Source organism: Danio rerio, chromosome 19 (assembly GCF_049306965.1).
Source record: "Danio rerio strain Tuebingen ecotype United States chromosome 19, GRCz12tu, whole genome shotgun sequence".
NCBI lineage: Eukaryota > Metazoa > Chordata > Actinopteri > Cypriniformes > Danionidae > Danio > Danio rerio.
Genome location: NC_133194.1, coordinates 32,871,370 through 32,894,084, shown reverse-complemented (window position 1 = coordinate 32,894,084; position 22,715 = coordinate 32,871,370). Strand labels below are relative to the sequence as shown.

The window sequence follows — 22,715 nt, the reverse complement described above, 5'->3', positions numbered from 1 at the left end:
ACAATGCATAAATGATCTGATTATCATTAGGACTGATGCTGTTAAAGAAAATCTGTGTGAAAATATATAAATTAAAATAACATTTATGCTTTTTTTTAATCGCAAACATTTCTCTCTTTGGAACTATTTTAATCGACGCAAAGTACATAGAATATATGGTAGATAAACTACATAATTGCAACATTAATGTGTCATTTTGACTGAATACAATATATATATATATATATATATATATATATATATATATATATATATATATATATATATATATATTTTTTTTTTTTTTTTTTTTTTTTTTTTTTTTTTTTTAAAGAGCATATGAATCATAAACCATAGTAACTGGTTGGGGTGGGCTCGTCCTTGAACAAAGAAAGAAGGTCGTTTCGAGAGTGTGCGCGCGACAGGACCGCGTGATCATCAGCTCCATTTTGTGTCGAAAGAAACGCCCGAAAGCGCGCTCGCGCCACTGGAATGACGCAAAAAACGTCAGAACCATATATACCGAGTCCCACCCTTCTAGAGCATTCCTGGATTTGTCTGAGGTAAGTGCTATATCGAAGGACAGCTTTCTTACTTTTTTTCGCGATTTAAAGTGTTTTTGCCCCAACTTTTGGCTACATCATCAATTTTATCAACAATCCGGCCTTTTTGAACATTACCTGGATTTCCGCCTCCAAAAATGCGTTTTTTTCTTACGTTCTCTTTGTCCTGTTGTTTCGTTTCAGGTCTGAGTCGGTCTCAGTGAAGATCTGGCGTCGAGGATTTTTCAACTGTGTACGAAGAGAAAACCCCAAAATCTCTTACTTTTTTCTACTCGAGTAACGGACATTCGCTTACTACCTTTTTTGCTCCAGATTGTTCAAGAAGGAAAATCTCAATTTCAGCCACCACAATCCCGCCCATTATGCCATTTTTCAGCCAATAATGCTTAAGTCATGACAGTTTACGTTCTCTTAAACTGTTATAAAGCTGAAATTTGTTGCTGTTAAGCACAAAATATTAATAGCAACCCGAGACGCAGAGGAGAGGTATTAATAGTAAGTGTTTTTTCAAACCAATTTGAATCGAAACTACGTTAACAGTTAACCAATTGTTTGTGTTATAAATGATTTCAGATATAAATATAGATGAAAGCTTTAGAGAAAGATCGACTGTGGCGACCTTAATGCGCCACAGTTTCTTCTAGAGGACAGACAGCATGCTGAGATAAAGCGAGGCAGAGCTAGCTATAGCGTATGAGCTCACATTGCAAAGCCAGAGCAGCGGCTTCAACGCCCTGTTTCTCTTTGTGTGTGAGACGGAGCAATCCTTACCATAATTAAAGTAACGATAATTCATCGAATAATGAGCTAGCCATCGCTAATCATAAGCAATCTGTACATAAAGATTGCCATAGGCAGAGTCAGGAAGTGACTGCATTCAATTGGGGCTTTTTTTTTATAAACTGCATTCTTTTCAAAGGAGAGCTCACTGGAACAACCAACGCAATCTACACATAAAGATTGCCAAAGTGGCGCCTGTGGATTTAGCCGAACGAGGGAAATGCAACATTTTGTTCATAATAGGTTAATAGCTGGCGGAGCTGTGGATATCGTTGTGATAGTATTTGGTGAAAAAAATAAACCTCCCTAGGCAGTGATAATGTATGAAATGCATAGCAGTCTAAGTATAAAGATTGCATTTTTGTGTCGTGTGCGTAGATGGGGTGTTATTTGTCTTTTCGACTTTGCTTTAAAATGGCGGACGGGTTGTCCTTTTCTTGAGGCAATGGTGGCTTTGTTTTTCTGGCTGGATCTACAGGAAATACTTTAGTTCGGAACGGCTGTCGCGTCGCCATCATCCCCATTTACAGCTTGAGGTATCGTCTTAACATACATGAGTCGCTAGCGGGGTTAATGTAGCATTTTTGTAAGATAAACAGCAGGCGGGGGACATATATCGTATTTTTTAAAAGACTTGTTGCAGTTCAAAGATGGCGACCGTGCATCCGTTCTATTTAGCCCACCGCGTACACGAGGACAAGTGGTTAAAGATAATGGGCGTGGTTTAGCTCGGACTTCAGCCAATCAGAGGAGCCGCTGTCAGCTCAGGGCGAGCTGCTAAATGAGAGGGAGACTTCGACAGATGGCAAATCAAATCCCCTGGTGGCCACTATTGAGCAGACGAAAATAATTGTATTATAGTCAGGCCAACACTGTATTGCTCTGTTGACAAGTTCTCAATCAATCCTTGGTCAGTTTTGTAAACTCGATTAAAAAGTGAATGTAGGTTAACTTACATGGTGTTAAACTGGTTTATTTGTAGCCATTATTATACAAAAAGTTATTAAATATAAATAGTTAAGTTTATTTAAAAAGTAAGCAAACAACTTGTAACATCTTGACAGGTACTTCAACGTTAATGTTTTCTTTACAGTGACTGTACATGAAATCTTGTTCACTTTTTCTTGTTTGTCATGACAACTGACATTTCCAGGAATTGTGTGTATTGTTCCGTGTTTAAGGAGTTCGGTTGTGACTATAAAAAGTTCTTCACCAACAGTGTTACGGGTAAGACAAAACCTGATTTCTCACACGATCAAAAGTGAGTAAGTTTAACTTTTTCGATTCAGCCATTAGTAGACATTTTCAACTGTCTTGAAAATTACGTAGAAAATAAAACGTTGCTAAACTTTTGCATGCCTAAAAGTCGTACAAATCTCCATACTATCGGTTTACGTGTTTTTTAGTTGTAATGTGTAATCTAATCCGTCGCGTTGATAATCTTTCTGCTGTAGTTAGTTGTGTTGAGTCGTCGGCTTCCAGTCAATTGTGCTGTAGAGAGAGGAAATGAAGGCAGAAATACTCGCTGTTGCTCAGCGTGGGCAGGGCAAGTGACGTGATCTCTCTCTCTCTCTCTCTCTCTCTCTCTCTCTCTCTCTCTAATTGACTTGGCTTCCTCAGATCTTATTGATTTCATTTATTAACAAAATGTACATTGTGTGTATATTTGTTTATTTTAATATATTAATCACATTTAATGGACCATTTAATGTCATTGGCCTATGAACGTTTCCTGATTGTTATCAAACTGTTTCATAACTAACAAGAGGCAATTCAATCATAACTTAAATGTTAAAACAGCTATCATAACAATATTTATCAATATGTGTCTCTTTTTGGAAGCTATAGAAATTAAAAATGTAAAACAGGAAACACGTTGGGACCACTGTTTTTGTTTACATCCCTCAAAACTTGTATTTTTACATCACGCAGTTTGCAGTTGTATTTCAGTAATGTAATGAGAGAAATTGTATTTAGAAATGGTCACAAGGTGGCGACATACAACTTCAAAAGCCTTGTGTTCAATTCCACAAAACCTTTGGTGAAAGTACAGTTGCAAGTACGAGTGTTTTCTGAGCTGGACACTGATCCACAAGGCGGGGAATCAAGTCTGCTGGAATCAATTTTACCCTTTCTTATTTGCATGTTTGTTTGTTTTTTCTCAACTTTTGTTCTTACTATATACATGTATATTTATATTAAAAGGTATGGAAAAATGTAATGCATCACAGCTAAATAGTAATTATTAATGAAATATTCCCAGGTAGCTACTTTTTAAATCATTTTATAATTATAATTTGTTATATTATTCATTTAAATATAATTTAACAATTTTTATCCCACCTTGTGGTTTTCGATTTCTGTACACTGAGGATTAAATAAAAACATGTTTTGGGGAAATATTTAAATCTATTACTTAAATTTTTTATACATGTTGGTCTCGCTTCATATTAGAAAATGTATTATTATATAGAGTAAAAACAACAACTTAAATACATGAAGGTGTTATGATAAGCTTACATTGGGTCCCTCACATTAATTAACAGCTTCATACCAGTAAGAAATGTTAATATCTGTAAAATGTTCCAATTTGACACCCTCAGAAATAAGTACAAGAGCTGTCACTACTACTTTAAAACTATTTAAGTATAAATGTGTACTTTTAATATCCAAGTATAAACCATTTCAGTACAGACATTTACATTTCTCACACCAGCTCTCATACCTATTGCTGATAGTGTTATAATATAGCATATTGTTTTCAACACTTCTATAAACTTTAATTTAAACTAGATCATTTCAATGTGGTGATGTCATTGGCCCATGAACATTTCCTGCTTGTTATAAAACTATTTCATAACTGTAGGCAATTCGATCATAACTTTATGTTAAAAACGGCTATCATAACATTATTTATCAATATGTGGACCTTTTTGGATTCTCGGAAGCTATGGAAAATAAAAATGTAAAACAGGACATATATTGGGACCACTGTTTTTGTTTACATGCCTCAAAATGGTCTATAGACAGATTGTATATTTATTCCAGAGTCTTATGTGTGGTTGACTTTTCTGTTTAACAGAAAAATACCATCACTCATTTGCACACCTTTACTGTTTCCTCTTTAGTGTATATTGAAATTATTTGTCATAAATGGGGTAATAGTAGTTTTGGAGGGTTATCATTACAATTTCTACTCTTTCATTACAAATAAAAGAAGTTGTAAAAACAATGTTCAGCTGTAAGTGCATTCTCAAATATTTTTCAGTGTTGTCTTTGCATCCCTCTTATCTCTTCTCATTTATATTTGCAATTTAAATAACTTGACTTGAATGCACATTACTGTCACAGCCACCAGACTCCGTTTTATAAGTCCTTTGTACCTGTGATGTTTACTTTGGGTAATGTACAGTCAGTGTATATATAAGCAGGTGGGTTTATGACAGTGACATAATACATGTAATAACATTTTACTTTTATTTATCTTTCATCATTCCAGATATGAGTCCTACAACGCTCACATAACCAGTCATCCCTTTTCTGGTGTAATTGAATAAGTGACAAACTAATTTAATTATAGTTGAAACTAGAAGCCTTGTCATGTGATCGTTGTACAACTCTTTCTGCAGTCATCACTAATGTTATAACAGATACACCAGGTGCTTCCATAAGATGCATCTTTTGGTTTATTTGGAAGGGATCATACAATTTGTTAGTTCCAGTGTAATCTTTCTTTATTTCTCTGGCATCTAGTAAGAATTTCAGTTTAATTTAGTAATATAATTACATAATTTCACTAAGTTATAAACCAAGATCAATAAGAACCACTTGTTGTTTAATGTAGTAATTTAATTAACAAGCACATGTATTTGTTGTGAATAGAAAACATAATGTATCTCTCTCTGGTTAAGATTGCACTTGTGATTGTAAAACAAATGTAATGGGAACCTGAAAACGGACACTGTCCATATATGATTCAGCTGAACATGAAAACAGTCTCTCCATTCATCGAGTGCATACATACACTGCTGCCAGTAGCCTTGCTGTGTTGTCTATAGTAGTAATACCACCATTTATGCTGAGCTTGTTGCTTCCAAGTTACTTCAGATCCTCATTCGCCTGGGTTAATAGGAGTAACTTTTGAATGATTCAACATTGTCCTTGGGCTGTTCCAGTGAGCTCTCTTTAAGTGTCATCGTCTCATATTTTCAGTATTGATTGGGCAAGTTATGCCATATCTCAGATTCTCCCCAGTGGCAGGAACACATGAATAACCCCCTGTTTTCTCTCCTTCTGTCAGTAAGCAGCCATGGCCGTGGGCCCAGTGGACCCCAGAGAGGTGTTGAAAGGAGTTGAAGCTCTGCTGGGGAAGGATGGAGAACTACGTAGTCTTGAGGGAGTCGCTAAAGTCTTCAGGTTAGATACTGTATTCAGTTTAAGTTTATTAGTATAGCACTTTTCACTATAATTATTGTTTCAAAGCAGCTTTACAAAAGGTGCACGCTATTACATTACAGTCAAAGTCAGAAAAGTTAAGGTGTATAATATATATATATATATATATATATATATATTATACGTACATAACTTGCAGTTATATATAGTGTTCTTTTTTTAAATGATGACTTATATGTGCATATAATTAATTTTTACCACTTTTATTTTCTTGTAAAATCAACCAAATTAACACATTTTTCTTTTTTTCCCCAACAGTCTGATGAAGGCCTCACATAAAATGGTCAGCAGATGCATGTATCTGAACATATTACTTCAGACAAAATCACATGATGTGCTAAATCGGTAAGAAGGAAGCGTCTGATAAAATACAACACAGTTTGATTATAAATCTTTTGTTTATAAGGTTATATCTTTTTGCCACAGATTCATTCGAGTTGGAGGCTACAAGTTGTTGAACTCTTGGCTCACCTACTCGAAGACCACCACCAACACGCCTCTGTTGCAGCTCATTCTGCTGACCCTGCAGAAGCTTCCTCTTACTGTGGACCACCTCAAACAGGTACTTCACCACACCGTGGTTTACATAACTCACACTCATTCCCGCAGTCATCTAACATCTGTTCCTGTCTGTTTTTTGCTCTCTCTTGCTAGAATAACACTGCCAAGCTGGTGAAACATCTGAGCAAGAGCGGAGAGACAGAAGGTAAGAGCACATGTTCCACCAATCTATGCCAGACAGTCTGTTTATTTAGATTCAGAGCTCAAGTATGAACTCTGTGGTTTCTCTTTTTCTCAGAGCTGAGGAAGTTGGCATCTGTGCTGGTGGATGGCTGGATGGCTATTATTCGCTCTCAGAGCGTCTCCAGTGGAGCATCGCCTAATGGTAGGCCTTCTACCTTTTTCCCTTAAATCAGACTTGCTGCACTTTCAATGTGAGTCTTAGGTAAGTGCGTTTCAAGTTAGTGGCAAATAACCCAATCTGTTTTTTATCAGACAAGAAACGGAAAAAGGAGGATGGAAAAGTGCGTCCAGAGGTGAAGCCAAAGGAAAAGGCAGCTGAGGAGGAGAAGAAGAAGGACAAACCAAAAGCTTATGCTCCAAGTCATGCTAAGATCCGCTCTACAGGTAAGTCACCCCTGTTGTTTATATATTACAGCATTATTTGGGTGGAGGGGGTTATGTTTTTGATTCAGAGACATTTGCACTGTTAGCTTTGTATTTGTATTTAGGCTTTAAACAAAAACCCAAAAATCTAATAAATATTTGAATTGTTTCATATATTAGAATTGGCCTTGTTTAAATATTTGTTGTTGTTGTTTTCTGTGCAGCAAGTGAGTGTCAGAATTTATTTATTGTCTCAGATTACACACTTTTAAAAACGCTGTCTTTAATTTACTCAATTACTTTGGTCTTCAGGTTTGGAGGTGGAGAGTCCGGCTCCAGTTCCTGTGAAGAAGCCACCCGTTGCACCCCAACTTGGAGACAAATACAACATCAAGCCAGCTGTACTTAAAAGACCAAGGTAAGTGCCCACTCTAGCTTCATTCTTTCCAGTGAGAAGCAGCTAATCCGAGATTGGTCCTTCTCATTTTATCATGACTGGAATTCAGAAGATTTGAAATGAATCCTTAACTCTTTTTTTTTATTCTTTCAGCACATCTTTGACTGACGCACCACCAGTGGAAAAGAAGTACAAGCCACTTAACACCACCCCCAACTCAACCAAAGAGATCAAAGTCAAACTCATACCCCCACAGCGTGAGTATGCCCATTCAGCGCCTCAACTCCAGCAATACGATTATGATAATCTGCGGAAAAGCTTTGAAATAGTTTCGAGAGAGAAGAGTTTCCCCTCTAACTAGTGCTCAATCTCCATTTCTCTTCAATTAGCGATGGAGGCCACTGGATTTTTGGACGCCCTCAACTCTGCTCCAGTGCCTGGCATCAAGATCAAGAAAAAGAAACCAAAAGCAGTTTCACCCACCAGTAATAAGGTATGCCTCTTTACACACAGCCCTCATTAGACATCTAGAGAATCAAACAATTGCTATAATGAATGTTTTGTTTCACTCCACAGCCCTGTCCATTTGACAGCAGGCCGCAGTCATTTTCAGGCGCACAGGCCAAACCATCTTCCCCTGAAACGCCTTCATCTCAAACCCCTCCTCATGAGAATCAAGAACTGGAGCAGCCTGGCACACCCGTGCCCACCGAGGAGCCTGAAGCCATGGAAACCGGTGGGTTTAATCGCATGTCCATTGACAATAGCCTTCCTCAAAGCTGTATGAGTGAATGTGCTGAGTTCTGTTGAAATGTGTTTGCAGGTGATAAACCCAATGCTCTGGCTGAACCTCGCAGCGAGGAGGAGACTCTGACTAAGAAAGGAAAGAAGAAGAAAAGCGTGCGGTGGGCGGAAGAGGATCATCTCAAAGAGTACTTCTATTTCGATCTGGATGAAACTGAGAGAGGTTAAAAAAAATTCTTTCTAAATGGCTTTAAAGCTGCTTTTGATTAATTGCTGAATAAAAGTAATAAAATTACTCATTTAAATCCCTAAACATTTGATCAGTAGTGCATAATCATATTTCATCATACATATAAAGTATTTTATTTAATAATAATGACTTTTTACCCTTCTACTTTAGTGAATGTGAACAAAATTAAGGACTTTGGTGAGGCGGCTAAGCGGGAGCTGATGATGGACAGGCAGACGTTTGAAATGGCTCGTCGTCTTTCTCATGACACCATGGAGGAGAGGGTGCCCTGGACCCCACCGCGACCCTTGACCCTATTAGGCTGCCTGGTCACTGCAGGTGCCAGCAGCCGAGAGAAGATGATCCAGAGAGACCGAGAGATGGGCATTCTGCAGGAGATCTTCCTCTGCAAGGAGAGGTAAGACACTTCCGGGACTTTTGTTTCATAGTGTGTCATGTTAAAGGGCATTCGCAGTACATTTAACACACTAAATCTCATATTTTAGTTGATTGTTTAATAGATTTCAACAATAATGACCCGGACACAAATTAAATGAGGTTAATATTGTTTCTGCAGTGTTCCAGACAGTCCTCATGAGCCAGATCCTGAGCCGTATGAGCCCATGCCTCCTCGTCTCATCCCACTGGACGAGGTATGTTTTTGTAGATGCTTCCCCATTTTGTTGAATTTTCGGTCTTTATTTTTAGCCATTGGTTTGTTGACACATTTCTCATTTTGTGGTGCTTTAGGATAGCAGTATAGTAGAGGACATGGATTCCACTGATCCTGCCTCTACTCCCGGCTCTAATGAAGGCTCCAAGCTGCCTCCTGTATTAGCCAACCTCATGGGCAGCCTGGGCAACAGCGGCCGCAGCCCGCAGGCACAGGGCAATGCCCCACAAGCCAATAATAATAATAATAACCCAGCTGTTAATGTGCAGGAACTACTCTCATCTATCATGGTAAGAAGAAATACGCATCTACATTGACCTGCTATGATAATGTGAAAAGGCTTTGCTTTAAACGCACCTTTTGCTTGTTTTCAGGGTGCACACGGATCTAATCAGTCTCCAGAAGACCTGATCAAACAGCCGGATTTCTCTGATAAGATCAAGCAGCTTTTGGGTTCTCTGCAGCAAAACCAGAATCAGAACGCGCCTCCCAATGCTCCACCAAGTATGTATTTGGTTTTTTAAATGTTTGATGTATTATATGAGCAATTCCATGCAAATGTCAACCTTGCCATGGAAGTTTTCACCAAAATACTGAAACCGTTTCTACTTTTTTTTTTTTTTTTGTGCAAGCTTTTGACAGTACTTCAAAAATACTTCATGTTTTTGTCAATGTTTTCAAACAATTATATTTGATTTACCAAAGTCACAACAATGCTAATTTCACATCTGTCACATTAATAACGGAGAGATGTCACATCTATGAAAACTTTTTCCTTATAAATATCCATAAAGCTGGAATTGCTCATATCAAGTTTCAAACTAAATTATTAGCTCTTCTGTGAAAGGTTCATTTAATTTTTACTAATTATTTGTAAGGTCAATATTATTTAGCCCCCTTTTTCTGATTGGCCACAGAATAAACCACTGTTTTCCAATGGTTTTTAACTAGCATAGCTTGCTAAGATAGCTTAATTAACCTAGTTAAGCCCTTAAATTGCACATTAAGCTGAATACTACTGTCTTGTGAAGTAAATAGTAAAATATTGTGTACTGTCATCCCTACTAATACAAAACAAAGTTATTAAAGCTGTTATTTTTATAAACGTGTTGAAAAATCTCTGTAAATCAGAGCTTTGTACATATTTGAAAAAAATATATTGAAATACTACAGGAGGGCTAACAATTTAGCCTTCAACTGTATGAGATTTTAGTTTTATTTATTGACTACTATATTACGAATCATGATTTTTAAAATAGCGGTTATATTTTATGTATTTTTTTTTTTACTTTTTTTTTTTACATAGTTTTGTATTTCTGTGTAATGTAATTTTAGTACTTGAGTATTTCATTTGAATTAAGTTGTAAGCAAAGTGCTTTCGTGAATGATTTTGTATTGTTTTCTTTTTCTGTTTAGCTTTGTTTGAAAAATAACTTTTACTAAAACTTTTAACAAAAGTTACAATAGGTAAGCAGCATACTTAATAGTTTTCGTTTGTTGTGATTTGTAGTGAACCCTGGTCTCCTTGGTCATGGTCCCGGCATGAATATGAACAACATGAACAACATGCAGATGCCCATGAATGGTGGTTTCCCTCCAAACAAGCCTCCTGGACCACATTTCAACCATCCTCCACCTCCACATGGTCATGGCCCACCCTTCAATGCCGGAGGCCCTGGGCCTGGCCCTGGCCCTCGTATGATGGGTCCTCCACCCGGCCCACAGGGACGAGGAGCAGACAATGGAAACTACTGGGGCGATGACTCAATGAGAGGAGGCCCACACCGGGGAGGCTTTCACCGGGGCCGAGGAAGAGGAGTAGATCCAGGCTTCAGAGGGCGAGGGGGGCGCGGAGGACCACGTGGGGGACATAACAACATGGGTGGTAAGTTCTTCTCTTTTTTTTTTTTTTTAAATAGGCTCATTTCATATATCATAAATATTCCTTGATTGTTACACCTGAATGAGAGTATAGTTACCAGCCGTATTGCCCTAAAGATAGCAATCTTTAGTTTTCTGTCATCTTAGTTACACAGTGAAACTACAGAAGTATTAAGCTTTAAAAAGGAAATCATTTAAACTAGTCATTTTTTTAAGTGAGATGCTAATGGTCTAATCAGATTCAATGATCTATGCTAAGCTAAGCTAAAAATGCTCCTGCCAGACCAGGAGATCAGCTTAATGCATTAATAAATTGTCAAACTCAACTGTTTAACTTCAGGGGAATTTTAAAATGAGACAATTTTCACGAAAATGTCTTTGTTTTATTTTAAAAGTGAGCTTGTAAGTAACATCCCGTTGTCTCTTTTTTTTCATTTCAGATATGTCAAATAGGCCAGTGTGTCGGCATTTCATGATGAAGGGAAATTGTCGTTATGAAAATAACTGTGCGTTTTATCACCCTGGTGTAAACGGACCACCTCTACCTCCTCAACACGGACACTAGCATGCTGTAAAGCTGCCGTTGCTAGAACTCGCCACTAGTGGGCAACAGGACTCAAACTGAGCCTCGTTTACAGTAGCTGAACCTGATTAACAGGAACAGGATGACGTGGAGGGGATGCTTTTTTTTGCGTCTGTGACTGCACAATCCCATCTGCTTCACCAAAATCCTCTCAGTTTTACACTACTTTTCTGACCTGGAAAGTTAGGAGAAAAATCTGAGATCCTCTATGAAGAGTGACTAAACCCAATACTAGGCTTTGGGGCCTCCGTGTAAATAGTGATTCCTGAAGATGGTGATGTATATTTTTTTATTGTGATTCCGTGTACCACTGACCTGACTGCTAAAGATTGTACTACGTTGCTCTGTAACCACTATGACTAAGGTGTAAATAATCGTCTTCAGACAGTGATGTGCAGTTACTTAAGCTTTCCCTGGTGCCCGAAGCCCTAAGAAACTAGATGTGCAATTTTTCCAAAACAGAATTTGCACATCAATCATTAATGCACCTTGCATTTGCATAATGAAATCGACACTTTCAGAAGTATTCAGTCCCTCTGAAGCGGCCAGAAGATGGCGCACTGGTTAAAGTTTTAATTTAAGGTTTCTGTAGGACAAGGAGAAACCAAACTTAATATGAAATGCTTTGAAATTTTCAGATTTTCGGTCAGTCGGCATGAAAAGTGCCTCAGGTTATTTTCACTCACGGTCCCTTTTTTCAATGATTTTCACCTGGGCACAAACTACAATGTTTTTTGAAGTCCCGTTGCTTACTTGAATTGATACTTTGTGATGAAAAGTGATCTTAGCCTGCTTAAAAAAAAATCAGCTATTGTTCGTGGTAGTGTGACAATCAGGAGAATTAGCTGGGATGATTTCCTACTTGATGTTGATGCTGTTTGATTTGCTGTGCGTTCATGTTCTCATGCTGTCAGAAGCTCGGTCTAGATCAGACTCGTGTGGGTCTGTCCTGCTCTATCAGTGTTTAACTGAGTCTAACCTAGGCTGCAAACCACTATGAAGGCCAAACTTATTCTGGTGTTTTCTGTGAAAACAGTGGCCATTGTCTCTTGTGGGACTTTATTTTCTTTTTTTTTTTTGGTTTGATCCACTATTTTCCCATGATTTTATTTTGATACAAGTCAGATTTTTTTCTATTGTTTGAGAAATGTCTATGTGTCAGATTGCCGCATAAACACAACAAAAGGCACATTTTGAATTTTTTTTTCTACATGTAAATTAATAAATGTTCAGAAATTCATTAAAGATGTCCAGTTGCTGTTTAATATTTTGTTTGGGAATAACTTTTCTTAAAATGAATTAGCTTAAATGTTTGGAATTAATGATTTGACTTAATTTGTCTCATTTTACAGTGTATAGAGTTTTAAGTGTACTGTAAAGTACTGAAATTAAAATTGTATCTAAAATTGCTGTAAAACCAAACCCAAGTGAAAGGTTACGGTCCAAGTTTCAGATGTATAAATATCAGTGTTCATAATATATACATTTTTTCCAAACTAAAGTTTGGGCTCAGTTTTCTTTTTAATGTTTTTTTTTTTTTTTTTTTTTTAAACATTTTTATCAAATGTAAAAAAAATATATATATTAAATATTTATTAAAATGTTAAATAACTGCTTTCTTATTGTGTGTAGTTTCAAATGAAATTATTACTCCAGTCATTATTGCTTTTATTATTTCTATTAAATGTATTATTAACAATAATAATTAATTTTAGAGTGATTTCTGAAGGATCATGTGACTCTGAAGACTGGAGTAATGAAACTGAAAAATCATCTTTAAAATCACTAGAATAAATTATAAAATTAAATGATAAACTACTTTTAAACAGTCATTTTATAGTGCAATAATATTTTAAAATATCTACTGTATTTTTTTGAGGAAATAAATGAGTGAGCAGAAGCTTATTTTAAAACATTTAAAAATCCTTCTGACCCCAAACTTTTGACCGGTGGTGTATGTGTTTTGTCAAGATTAAAAAGGTTATTAGAATTACCTATTTTGATTAATTAACTATTATTATTAATAATGTCAGTTTTTTTAAATGTTGGAAAATAGAGCTTTTTCCGCCCTCTAGGGGAGGTTATTGTTAAAACATTAATTTAGTATTTAACATTAATGCTTTTTGAGTGATACCCCCCAGAAAATAAACCTGGGTCAGGGTGATAAATATGAAAAAGAGTAGCCTAGCAGGTGTCCTACCAGCAATGGTCAAAAAATAAAATAATTAAATCCATTAATTCATTCATTCATTTTCCATGGCCCCTGATTTGTCAGAGGTCGCCACAACGGAATGAACCGCCAATAATTATTTAATTTATTTAAATTTAAGTGTTGTCACACATTTAGTTATAAATTGAGTGATACCTACAAAAACAAAAATAGGTGAAATAAAAGAGTATCAAGTGTTCTACCGGTGATGGTAAAAAATCTTGAGGAAAAAAAATACAAATAAAGAGAAAAAAATTTTCATAATCCATTTGATCTATTTTACATTTTGGGTTGTCAGGTTTAGTTACCCTGCTGAGAAAACAGCTTAAACCAGCCTTAACTGGTTAGCTGGTCTACCAGCCTGACCAGCCAAAACTAGCTATGTCCTGCATAAACCAGGCTTTTTTTAACATTAAAAACTTTTTTGTCTCCCAACAACAAACAGAACATCAAATATTTGTCAGACACTTTTATCTGTTTTCATTGTGGGAAAATCAGTCCTCTCAGTGTTTACGATGGTTACTCTCACACACTCACGCAGTGACAACTATTTGCACTTTTGTCTTCAGAATGCCTCATCGTTTGTATATCTGTACTTTGGGATTCTGGAGTTCTAGACAATCGCTGTGAGTTTCTCCTCCTCCCCCTCTTAATGCCAGAGCGGTCAAATCGCCAGCAGTAGCCTGTGCCGGTGTGCCGGAGCGGGAGATCCGTGTTCTCAGGGCGGAGTCGCGCTGCTCGTGGCCGCTGCACTGTGTGCGATTAGGAGTGGCCTGTGCGCCAAACCCTCGACGACAAATATTGACTCGGCCTTCACTGAACTTCTGTCTCCAGGAAAAGTGGAAAGGTGAAAAGGAAGAATGAATTCAGTTAGGGTTAAGGACACCTCAGCAATTCATTCAGCCTACGACGCCATATTCTGTTCACTGAAGGATTAAGATAAGTGGACAGAGATTGTTCAGGAGATCGGTTCAAAACAGTCCTCTTTCTTTCTTTCTTTCTTTCTTTCTTTCTTTCTTTCTTTCTTTCTTTCTTTCTTTCTTTCTTTCTTTTTTTCTTTCTTTCTTTCTTTCTTTCTTTCTTTCTTTCTTTCACAATGTTTACTTTTTTATATGTGGCCTGTTTTCAAAAAGCTTATAAAAACTTGTTTTCTTTTGTTATCAACATTATAGTGATAAAAAGTGACAGGAATGATATTAATAATGCTACAAAAATTTATATTTACAATTTAACCTTATTCTTGTAAGGTTTTATACAAGAATCCTGACAAAAATAAAACATTTTAATCATATAAACCAGAAGTGGTAACAGTATTTCTACTGATTACTGCCACTAGTGCTGCCGCTGCTACTAATACTACTAAGCTGCTACTACTACTACTAATAATAATAATAATGAGGACAAAAAGAAAAAATTAAGCTGAAATTGCAGTTTTCCATCAAAGAAATAAATATTAAAATATATTCAGATATAAAACAATTAAAATTTTGTTCATTCATTTTATTTTATATTTAATATTTTATTAGAATGTGTAAAATTAAAATATTCAATTATTTACATTTTTATATTATTAAACATTTTTCAGAAGCTTGAACACATTTTCTTTTGACTTAAGGATCAAAATTTTGACATCTGGAGGGGTTAAGTCTCAACACTCTATTTTGTGAAAAATTGTCTATAAAAGTGGCTCCCAAAGTGGAGGTCGAGACCCCTCGGGTTGCTTGGTTATTTCCCAAAATCTAAATCATTTTATTTAATTATTAATTCCTTCATTCATTTTCTTGTCGGCTTAGTCCCTTTATTAATCCGGGGTCGCCACAGCGGAATGAACCGCCAACTTATCCAGCAAGTTTTTTAGCAGCGGATTCCCTTCCAGCCGCAACCCATCTCTGGGAAATATTTAATTAGTAAAATTATTATATTTTAATATTTTATTCATAACCTACTGAATAAACAAATAGTAGTTAAATAAAAAAAACATGCAAATTAAAATCCATCAGCCTTTCGATTGTTTTGCGACCCCTGGGGTGATTATGTTATATTAAAGACACATAACATTGATTTTATGGCACCAACTTTCTTTAAGACATCTTTACAGCATTCCCGTTCAAGATTAAATACAGGCCACAACTAAACATGGAGAATGAACTCCGAGTGGGTTCTTTAAAATGAATTGTTGAATAGACTTGGGCCTACTGGTTTGTGTGCAGTGTTATGTGCAAAGTATATATATTCATAACCACCTCAGAGGATATTGAGGGACGCGAGTCACTGGCATTGTAATTTTGGGGGTCGCTCTGGTCTATAAGACAAACCTGTCATTTCCATCATGGTAGAAATATATAGAGAAATGTCCACCTGAAGGACACAGAGAGTGAAGTCATAAAAAGCCTGGATTCATTGAGTCTGAGTGGTGTTGGTTGTCGAAGAGGCCTGACTTGATTCCACTGCACAAAGACACCATTGATCCTCGGCTGGTCACATTATCTCAGAGCAACTGGTGGAAAGGGGTTCTGCCAGGCCTGAATTACAACATTATTTCAGTCAAATTAATAGACATTCACCTCTTGAGCTCACATACAATGACTTGCTCTGGAAATGTTAACTGTATATGCTCTGTATGCTTACGCAACATGACAGAGGATGTTACACAATGATTGCTTTAACTATCATGTAATGCATCTATCAGAGTCATTTCTGAATTATCAAACTAAAATGTCGCTGATGGTCGTTTTCTTTTATTATAAAAAATATGAAGAAAAAAAAGAATTATAAATCGATATTTGTTATATTATAACACACAGTTGAGGGCAAGATTTTTAGCCTGTAAAATATTTATTCTTTTTAAAATATATATCATGTGATATTTAATGGAGCAAGGATATTTTCACAATATTTACAATAATATATTTTTCCTTCTGGAGAAAGTCTCTTTTTTTGGCTGGAATAAAGAAGTTTAAATTTTTTTTAAACCATTTTAAATAAAAAATGACTAGCTACCGAATCCCTTAAGTATTTTTTAATATGCTACAGACCAGTCCATTGCTATACAACAAATTGCATATATATATATATATATATATATATATATATATATATATATATATATATATATATATATATATATATATATATATATATATATATATATAATTTAATTTCAAACGATAAACTGAATAGTCAAATAAATAAAGAATTAATTTATATGTAAATAAAAAAATACAAAACGAATAAATAAAAACAACAAAACCTTACAAAGAAAGAAAAAATACCCTCAAACATCTTCAGAATCAGCAGTCTTAAGGACACGTCAGTGCTTAGAAGAACTCCATTCAAGAAACTTCCTTTTAAGCAAATGTTTGAGGAACAGGATTTCAATGTAGACTATACAGAATCCTGTATACAATACACACCCTATTATATTGCAGATATCCAATTATCAGATGGTATAACACAGCAGCTAGTTATGACGTCCAAATATGCAGATTGTAGTTTTCGGTAACACTGTTTTAGAATAATTTTTACATGTACTAACAGTAAATTATGCATTATTGCTTGCAACTAACTTTTCATTTCTAGCCCTATATTGCTAATTAATATGACACTGTAAAAAAATCCTGGTTGCCTTCAATTTTTAAGCTGAATCAAATTAACCTTATGAGTCCATTGAATTAATATTATGTTAAACTGACTTAAAACAGCTTGCATAACTTAGAAAATTAAGTTACAACATGATTAACTTAGTTTAAGAAGTTACAATGACCTATACACTTATGCTGTCAAGACTAATTGATCATATCATTTTTTACAGTGTAGTTGTAAATTAACCAGTTAGTTCTAAAATCGTAGTTTATAATAACACATTTTAATGTCTTTAATACGCTAATATCAGAGATATGCAGTTCATGTGACTCTAAATATTGTTAAATATCACTCACATTTTAGTATCCTTATTACGTTTTGCTGTATACAGTTGAAGTCAGAGTTATAAGCCCCCTCTTTGAATTTATTTTTCTTATTTAAACATTTCCCAAAATATTCTTAACAGAGCAAGGATTTTTTTTCACAGTATGTCTTTTTTTTTTTTTCATTTTCGGCTAGAATGAAAGCAGTTTTTCATTTTGTAAAAGCCATTTTAAGGTCAAACTTATTATCCCCTTTAAGCTATATATTTTTTGATAGTGTACAGAACAAACCATTGTTATACAATAACTTGCCTAATTACCCTAACCTGCCTAGTTAACCTAATTAGCCTAGTTAAGCACTTTAAAGTCACTTTAAGCTGTATAGAAGTGTCTAGAAAAATATATTAATAAAATATTATTTAATGTCATCATGGCAAAGAGAAAATAAATCAGTAATAAGAGAGTAGTTATTAAAACTATTATGTTCAGAAATGTGTTGAAAAATCTTCTCTCCGTTAAAGAGAAATTGGAGAAAAAAATAAACAGGGGGGCAAATAATTCAGGTGGACTAATAATTCTGACTTTAACTGTATATCAGCAATCTCAGTAAATTATGCATAATTAATGCAACTGATTTCATATTCCTAAACCTGACCCTACTTTGTTATTTAAAGCTGTTTCAATAATTTTGTAATTAAACTATATGATGGAAACCTTACTATTAGTATGATGTTTACTTTATATATGTACAAAATGTTCATTAAAATCCTTCAAAATCAAATCAATTAAATCCAAAAAAGCATAAAGAAATGAACAATAGCTGTAAGAAATCATTCTAAAACCACGTCATGCCTGAAATGACAAAAAGTCTAATAATGTACCCCTAAATGACATCACAGATCAGAGCTCAGCCAATCCTGAAAAGCCCAATCACACTAGTCTTCATTAGCTTATTGCGAGTATCTGCTGATCTGTCCTTGGCATCGAGACAAATAAAAGAGTAAATGAGAATTTGCATGCAAAAATTAGACTCGAACAGCACTAAAGGGAAGAATGACATTCCAGAACAGGAGCAGGTGGGCGGAGTCTTAAAAGAAATAGGGCAGGGCCTTAGGTGAGCAGGTGTATAAGACTCGAACAGGTGGAAGAGAGAGACGCAAAAGCCGGACCAGGAGTTTGAGCCTGAACAAGCGCAGCAGGGAAATTCAGCACAGGTGAGATAACATCAGCTTCTTTTTTTTTGTAAGCAAATGTAACTGCCAGCGTTTATGCCATAGTCATGCTTTGTCATTTCCTAACGGCTATATATTGAAATGTTTCGATCTTTCAGCTCATCAAGATGCTCAAAGGATTACTGTCAGTGCTCTTGGTCATGGTGGCCTTGTCATCCGCCTTGGGGAAGCCTGAGAAAACCACTCCAAAGAAGGAGAAGGAAAAGAGAGTTCCACAGACTCTCTCCAGAGGTCAGCTTTAGGATCAGAAATCTCTATATTTTCAGAAATGTTTGGTTTTTGGTGTGGTTTAGGGAGCTGCTATAAAAGTGTAGCTAACGTGCAATGCAGAATTTGTTTTTATTGATGTTAGATTTTGCTAATATTCAAGCTGTTCACCTCACTTTTTGCAATTTTTATTGAAATGGCGTACATAGTGGCAATATTGGTTTTTAGATTAATAATCTGCTTTCTTTTGCTTTTAGGATGGGGTGATCAGCTGATTTGGGCACAGACATACGAGGAAGCTCTGTTTTGGTCACGATCCAAGTGAGAAAGATTTGTGTTTTATAGATATGTACAATCAGTAATTTTGGGTGTATAGAACATGTGTTGATATATGATTTTACATGTATTATAATTATTTAGGAACAAGCCCCTCATGGTCATCTTTCACCTGGAAGACTGTCCACACAGCCAGGGTAAATGACTTTTATTTGGAAATTTTGGTTGTGGGTTGATGTTTTTGTTGTTATTTTATTTTTCTTATATTTTTTCCTATCATTTTTTTCTAGCTCTGAAGAAAGCATTTGCTGAGGATAAAGAAATCCAGAAGTTGGCTGATGAAGACTTTGTGATCTTGAACTTGGTGGTGAGTTTACAGTCAAATAAACTGCTTACACTTTACATTAAATTATATTTTCTAACATAATGTTAAATTAAACTGCATTAACTAACCATAACAAATATTCCTAATGCATTGATAGTTATGACTTTGAGTCATTTTCAACTTTTCAACTTCAATTTTTTGCTACTGATGTGTCAAATTCAAGTTATACATGTTATTATTAACAAACGTGAGCTAAAATACCTCTGAAGTAGTTATTATTCTTACTTAAAGTAAATTACAGTATTTTAAAATGCAAGATTTAATCTTAAAATCTGATAATCTTAATTAATGGACCTCAGCCAACATAAACTAATCATATAAATTACAAAACATTTTTTTTTAGTTCATGGTAATTCCAACATTTAAACTTCTAGGCTAAAATTGACCATGGTTTTACAACAAATAAAACCAAAACTATGGCATCTCACAAGTCAACCACATTTTGCCACACTAATCATTAACTATGGTATTTGTACACAGTAAACCCGTGGTTCTACAAATGGCCATTAGAGTAACATACTACAATTCTATTAGGCTATATAACTATTACAATGTTTATTTTTTTTATAATAAAATCCTAAATAATTGAACTAGCAGCAATGTTGAATGCTAATTAGCATCAAGCTTAATATCTCTCATCAATAAATATGTCAGTAATGTGTGGTAAATATGTGGTAAACTTTTTTTTACAGTACGAAACCACAGATAAGCACTTGTCTCCTGATGGCCAGTACGTTCCCAGAATCATCTTTGTTGGTGAGTTGATTCAACCACATCAAATAAATAATGTAACACATTAAAAAGGTCTTACATTAATGATACAAACCTTCCCCATTCACCAGATCCCTCCATGACGGTTCGGGCGGACATCACCGGCCGCTACTCAAACCGAATGTACGCCTATGAACCGGCCGACATGAAACTCTGTAAGTCAGAACGCAGCATGAAATACTAATATTAGCTATTCCTCGCTATTATACTGACAGCGTCGTTTGTTTGGTTTTGTTTCCACAGTGTTGAGCAACATGCAAAGAGCCCTGAAGTTTCTGAAGACCGAGTTGTGAACACAAACGCCTAATCTTTTCGTCCGACGAGAGGATTTGACTTCCCTGAGGGCTGTTATTACTTTGTCATTTGTTTACTGACGGCATGAAACGCACTGTAAAATCCTGTACAAATACACTGAAGTACGTTCTTTAAACACATTCTGTTACGGTTAACCTTCAGTGTTTCATTTTCATGTTTTTTTTCAATAAATGAAGTTATTCGAAAGACGTCTGTCTGTCTATGTACGTTTGTAGTTTATTCAAATCAGCAGCATCTGCCTGTCGTGTGTGCTTTTCCAGTTAACGGAGTCTCCGGTTAATATCCTGGTGGGCGGAGTCTAATTATAACTAGCAGTGAATGTGTTTTTTTTCCAGGCATGTCTGTCGCCTGGTTCCTAGCAGCCTTTGTTATAACCACAGAGCGTGTCAGTGTTTGATTGGTTTGAAGTTGGAGGAAGTTTCATTCCTGAAATGCTCCATTAGGCTGGAATGGGATTTGAAACAATGAAAGCATTAGCACTGTGGGAACTTGACTATTAAATTATAGCCTGGCTAAATTACAACTTTGTGGTCAGTCTTTTTTATGGCATATGGTGTCTTTATATTTCATTAGCTTTTGTTTGTATGTTTATACATTGATTTGTAACTTAAATATAATGCATGCTAAAACATTAATATAACATTGTAATAATATTATTAACCTAATTTACTATAGGTAAATGCTCTCTTGATAAAAACAGATTTTAATTGTTAATTGTAAATTATTCTTTATGCATCCTACATTTCACAAGTAGAATGGCTGGAAAATGAAAAATTCCGAATGTAATATAAACAAAATCAGGAACGCACACACATAGGGCTCAACCTGTGCAGTGCACATGCCCTTCTTAGTCTTGGATAGAAAGTGACATTCCAAAATTATCTGAAGTGCCCCCGCATCTCCACCGGTCCCACCTCCCGCTCTTGAGTTCAGGTTGTGCTTTACATAAACAAGACCAAAAAAAAAAACTAAACACAACAAATAAAAATGGTTAAAAACGGATTAAATGTGTAAAAATGTGATCAAAATGCAAACATCTAAACTATAAACCCTATAAATGAATTATGGAATGGCATACTGGAGCTTGTATATTTTATGAAATTATGCTTGTATAAACTCACTGGTCACTTTATTAGGGACACCTTACTAGTACCGGGTTGGACCCCCTTTTGCCTTCAGAACTGCCCTAATCCTTCATGGCAGAGATTCAACAAGCTGCTGGAAATATTCCTCAGAGATTTTGCTCCGTATTGACATGATAGCACAGATTTGTCAGCTGCACATTCATGATGCGAATCTCCCATTCCACCACATCCCAAAGGTGCTCTATTGGATTGAGATCTGGTGACTGTGGAGGCCTTTGAATACAGTGAACTCATTGTCATGTTCAAGAAGTAAATCTGAGATAATTTTCACTTTATGACATGGCATGTTATCCTGTTGGAAGTAGCCATCAGAAGATTGGTACACTGTGGTCATAAAGGGACGGACATGGTCGGCAACAATATTCAGGTAGGCTGTGGTGTTGACATGATGCTCAATTGGTACTAATGGGCCCAAAGTGTGCCAAGACAATGTCCGACACATCAGTGGTTATTTGAGTTACTGTTGCCTTTCTATTAGCTCGAACCAGTCTGGCCATTCTCCTCTGACCTCTGGCATCAACAAGGCATTTGCGCCCACAGAACTGCGGCTCACTGGATATTTTTTTGTTTTACAGACCATTCTCTGTAAAATCCCAGAAGATCAGCAGTTTCTGAAATACTCAGAATTTCATACTTAGCCTGTCTGGCACCCATTCTGATGCTCAGTTTGAACTGCAGCAAATTGTCTTGACCATGTTTGCATGCCTAAATGCAATGCATTGCTGCTATGTGATTGGCTGATGAGAAATTTGCATTCCCCCTCTCTTCTCAGATGGGATTGTAGGCCAAATCAAAGGTTACCATGGGCCAACTTTGGCCCGCGGGCCCTAGTTTGGGCATGTCTGATTAAATATATATATAATTTTTCAAAGAACTACT

General features: G+C 35.8%; 2 protein-coding genes across 6 annotated transcripts; both read left to right on the top strand.

Annotated features, from left to right (window-relative positions):
* The first annotated feature begins 505 nt into the window (after window positions 1-505).
* Window positions 506-12,883, top strand: ppp1r10 (protein phosphatase 1, regulatory subunit 10). Of its 5 annotated transcripts, XM_073930485.1 has the most exons (20): window positions 506-542; window positions 726-2,386; window positions 2,476-2,549; window positions 5,623-5,738; window positions 6,036-6,122; window positions 6,204-6,339; window positions 6,432-6,483; window positions 6,577-6,663; window positions 6,774-6,905; window positions 7,197-7,302; window positions 7,435-7,538; window positions 7,671-7,774; window positions 7,858-8,017; window positions 8,105-8,248; window positions 8,426-8,672; window positions 8,832-8,907; window positions 9,005-9,217; window positions 9,302-9,431; window positions 10,438-10,812; window positions 11,249-12,631. In XM_073930485.1, exons 4-20 carry the CDS (start codon window positions 5,632-5,634, stop codon window positions 11,371-11,373), a joined length of 2,385 nt encoding a protein of 794 aa, XP_073786586.1. In that variant the 5' UTR covers window positions 506-542; window positions 726-2,386; window positions 2,476-2,549; window positions 5,623-5,631; the 3' UTR covers window positions 11,374-12,631.
* Window positions 12,884-18,658: 5,775 nt separating this feature from the next.
* Window positions 18,659-21,211, top strand: agr2 (anterior gradient 2). Its single transcript, NM_001012481.2, has 8 exons — window positions 18,659-18,719; window positions 18,836-18,968; window positions 19,202-19,265; window positions 19,365-19,417; window positions 19,511-19,587; window positions 20,298-20,361; window positions 20,448-20,531; window positions 20,620-21,211. Exons 2-8 carry the CDS (start codon window positions 18,845-18,847, stop codon window positions 20,667-20,669), a joined length of 516 nt encoding a protein of 171 aa, NP_001012499.1. The 5' UTR covers window positions 18,659-18,719; window positions 18,836-18,844; the 3' UTR covers window positions 20,670-21,211.
* Window positions 21,212-22,715: the final 1,504 nt, after the last annotated feature.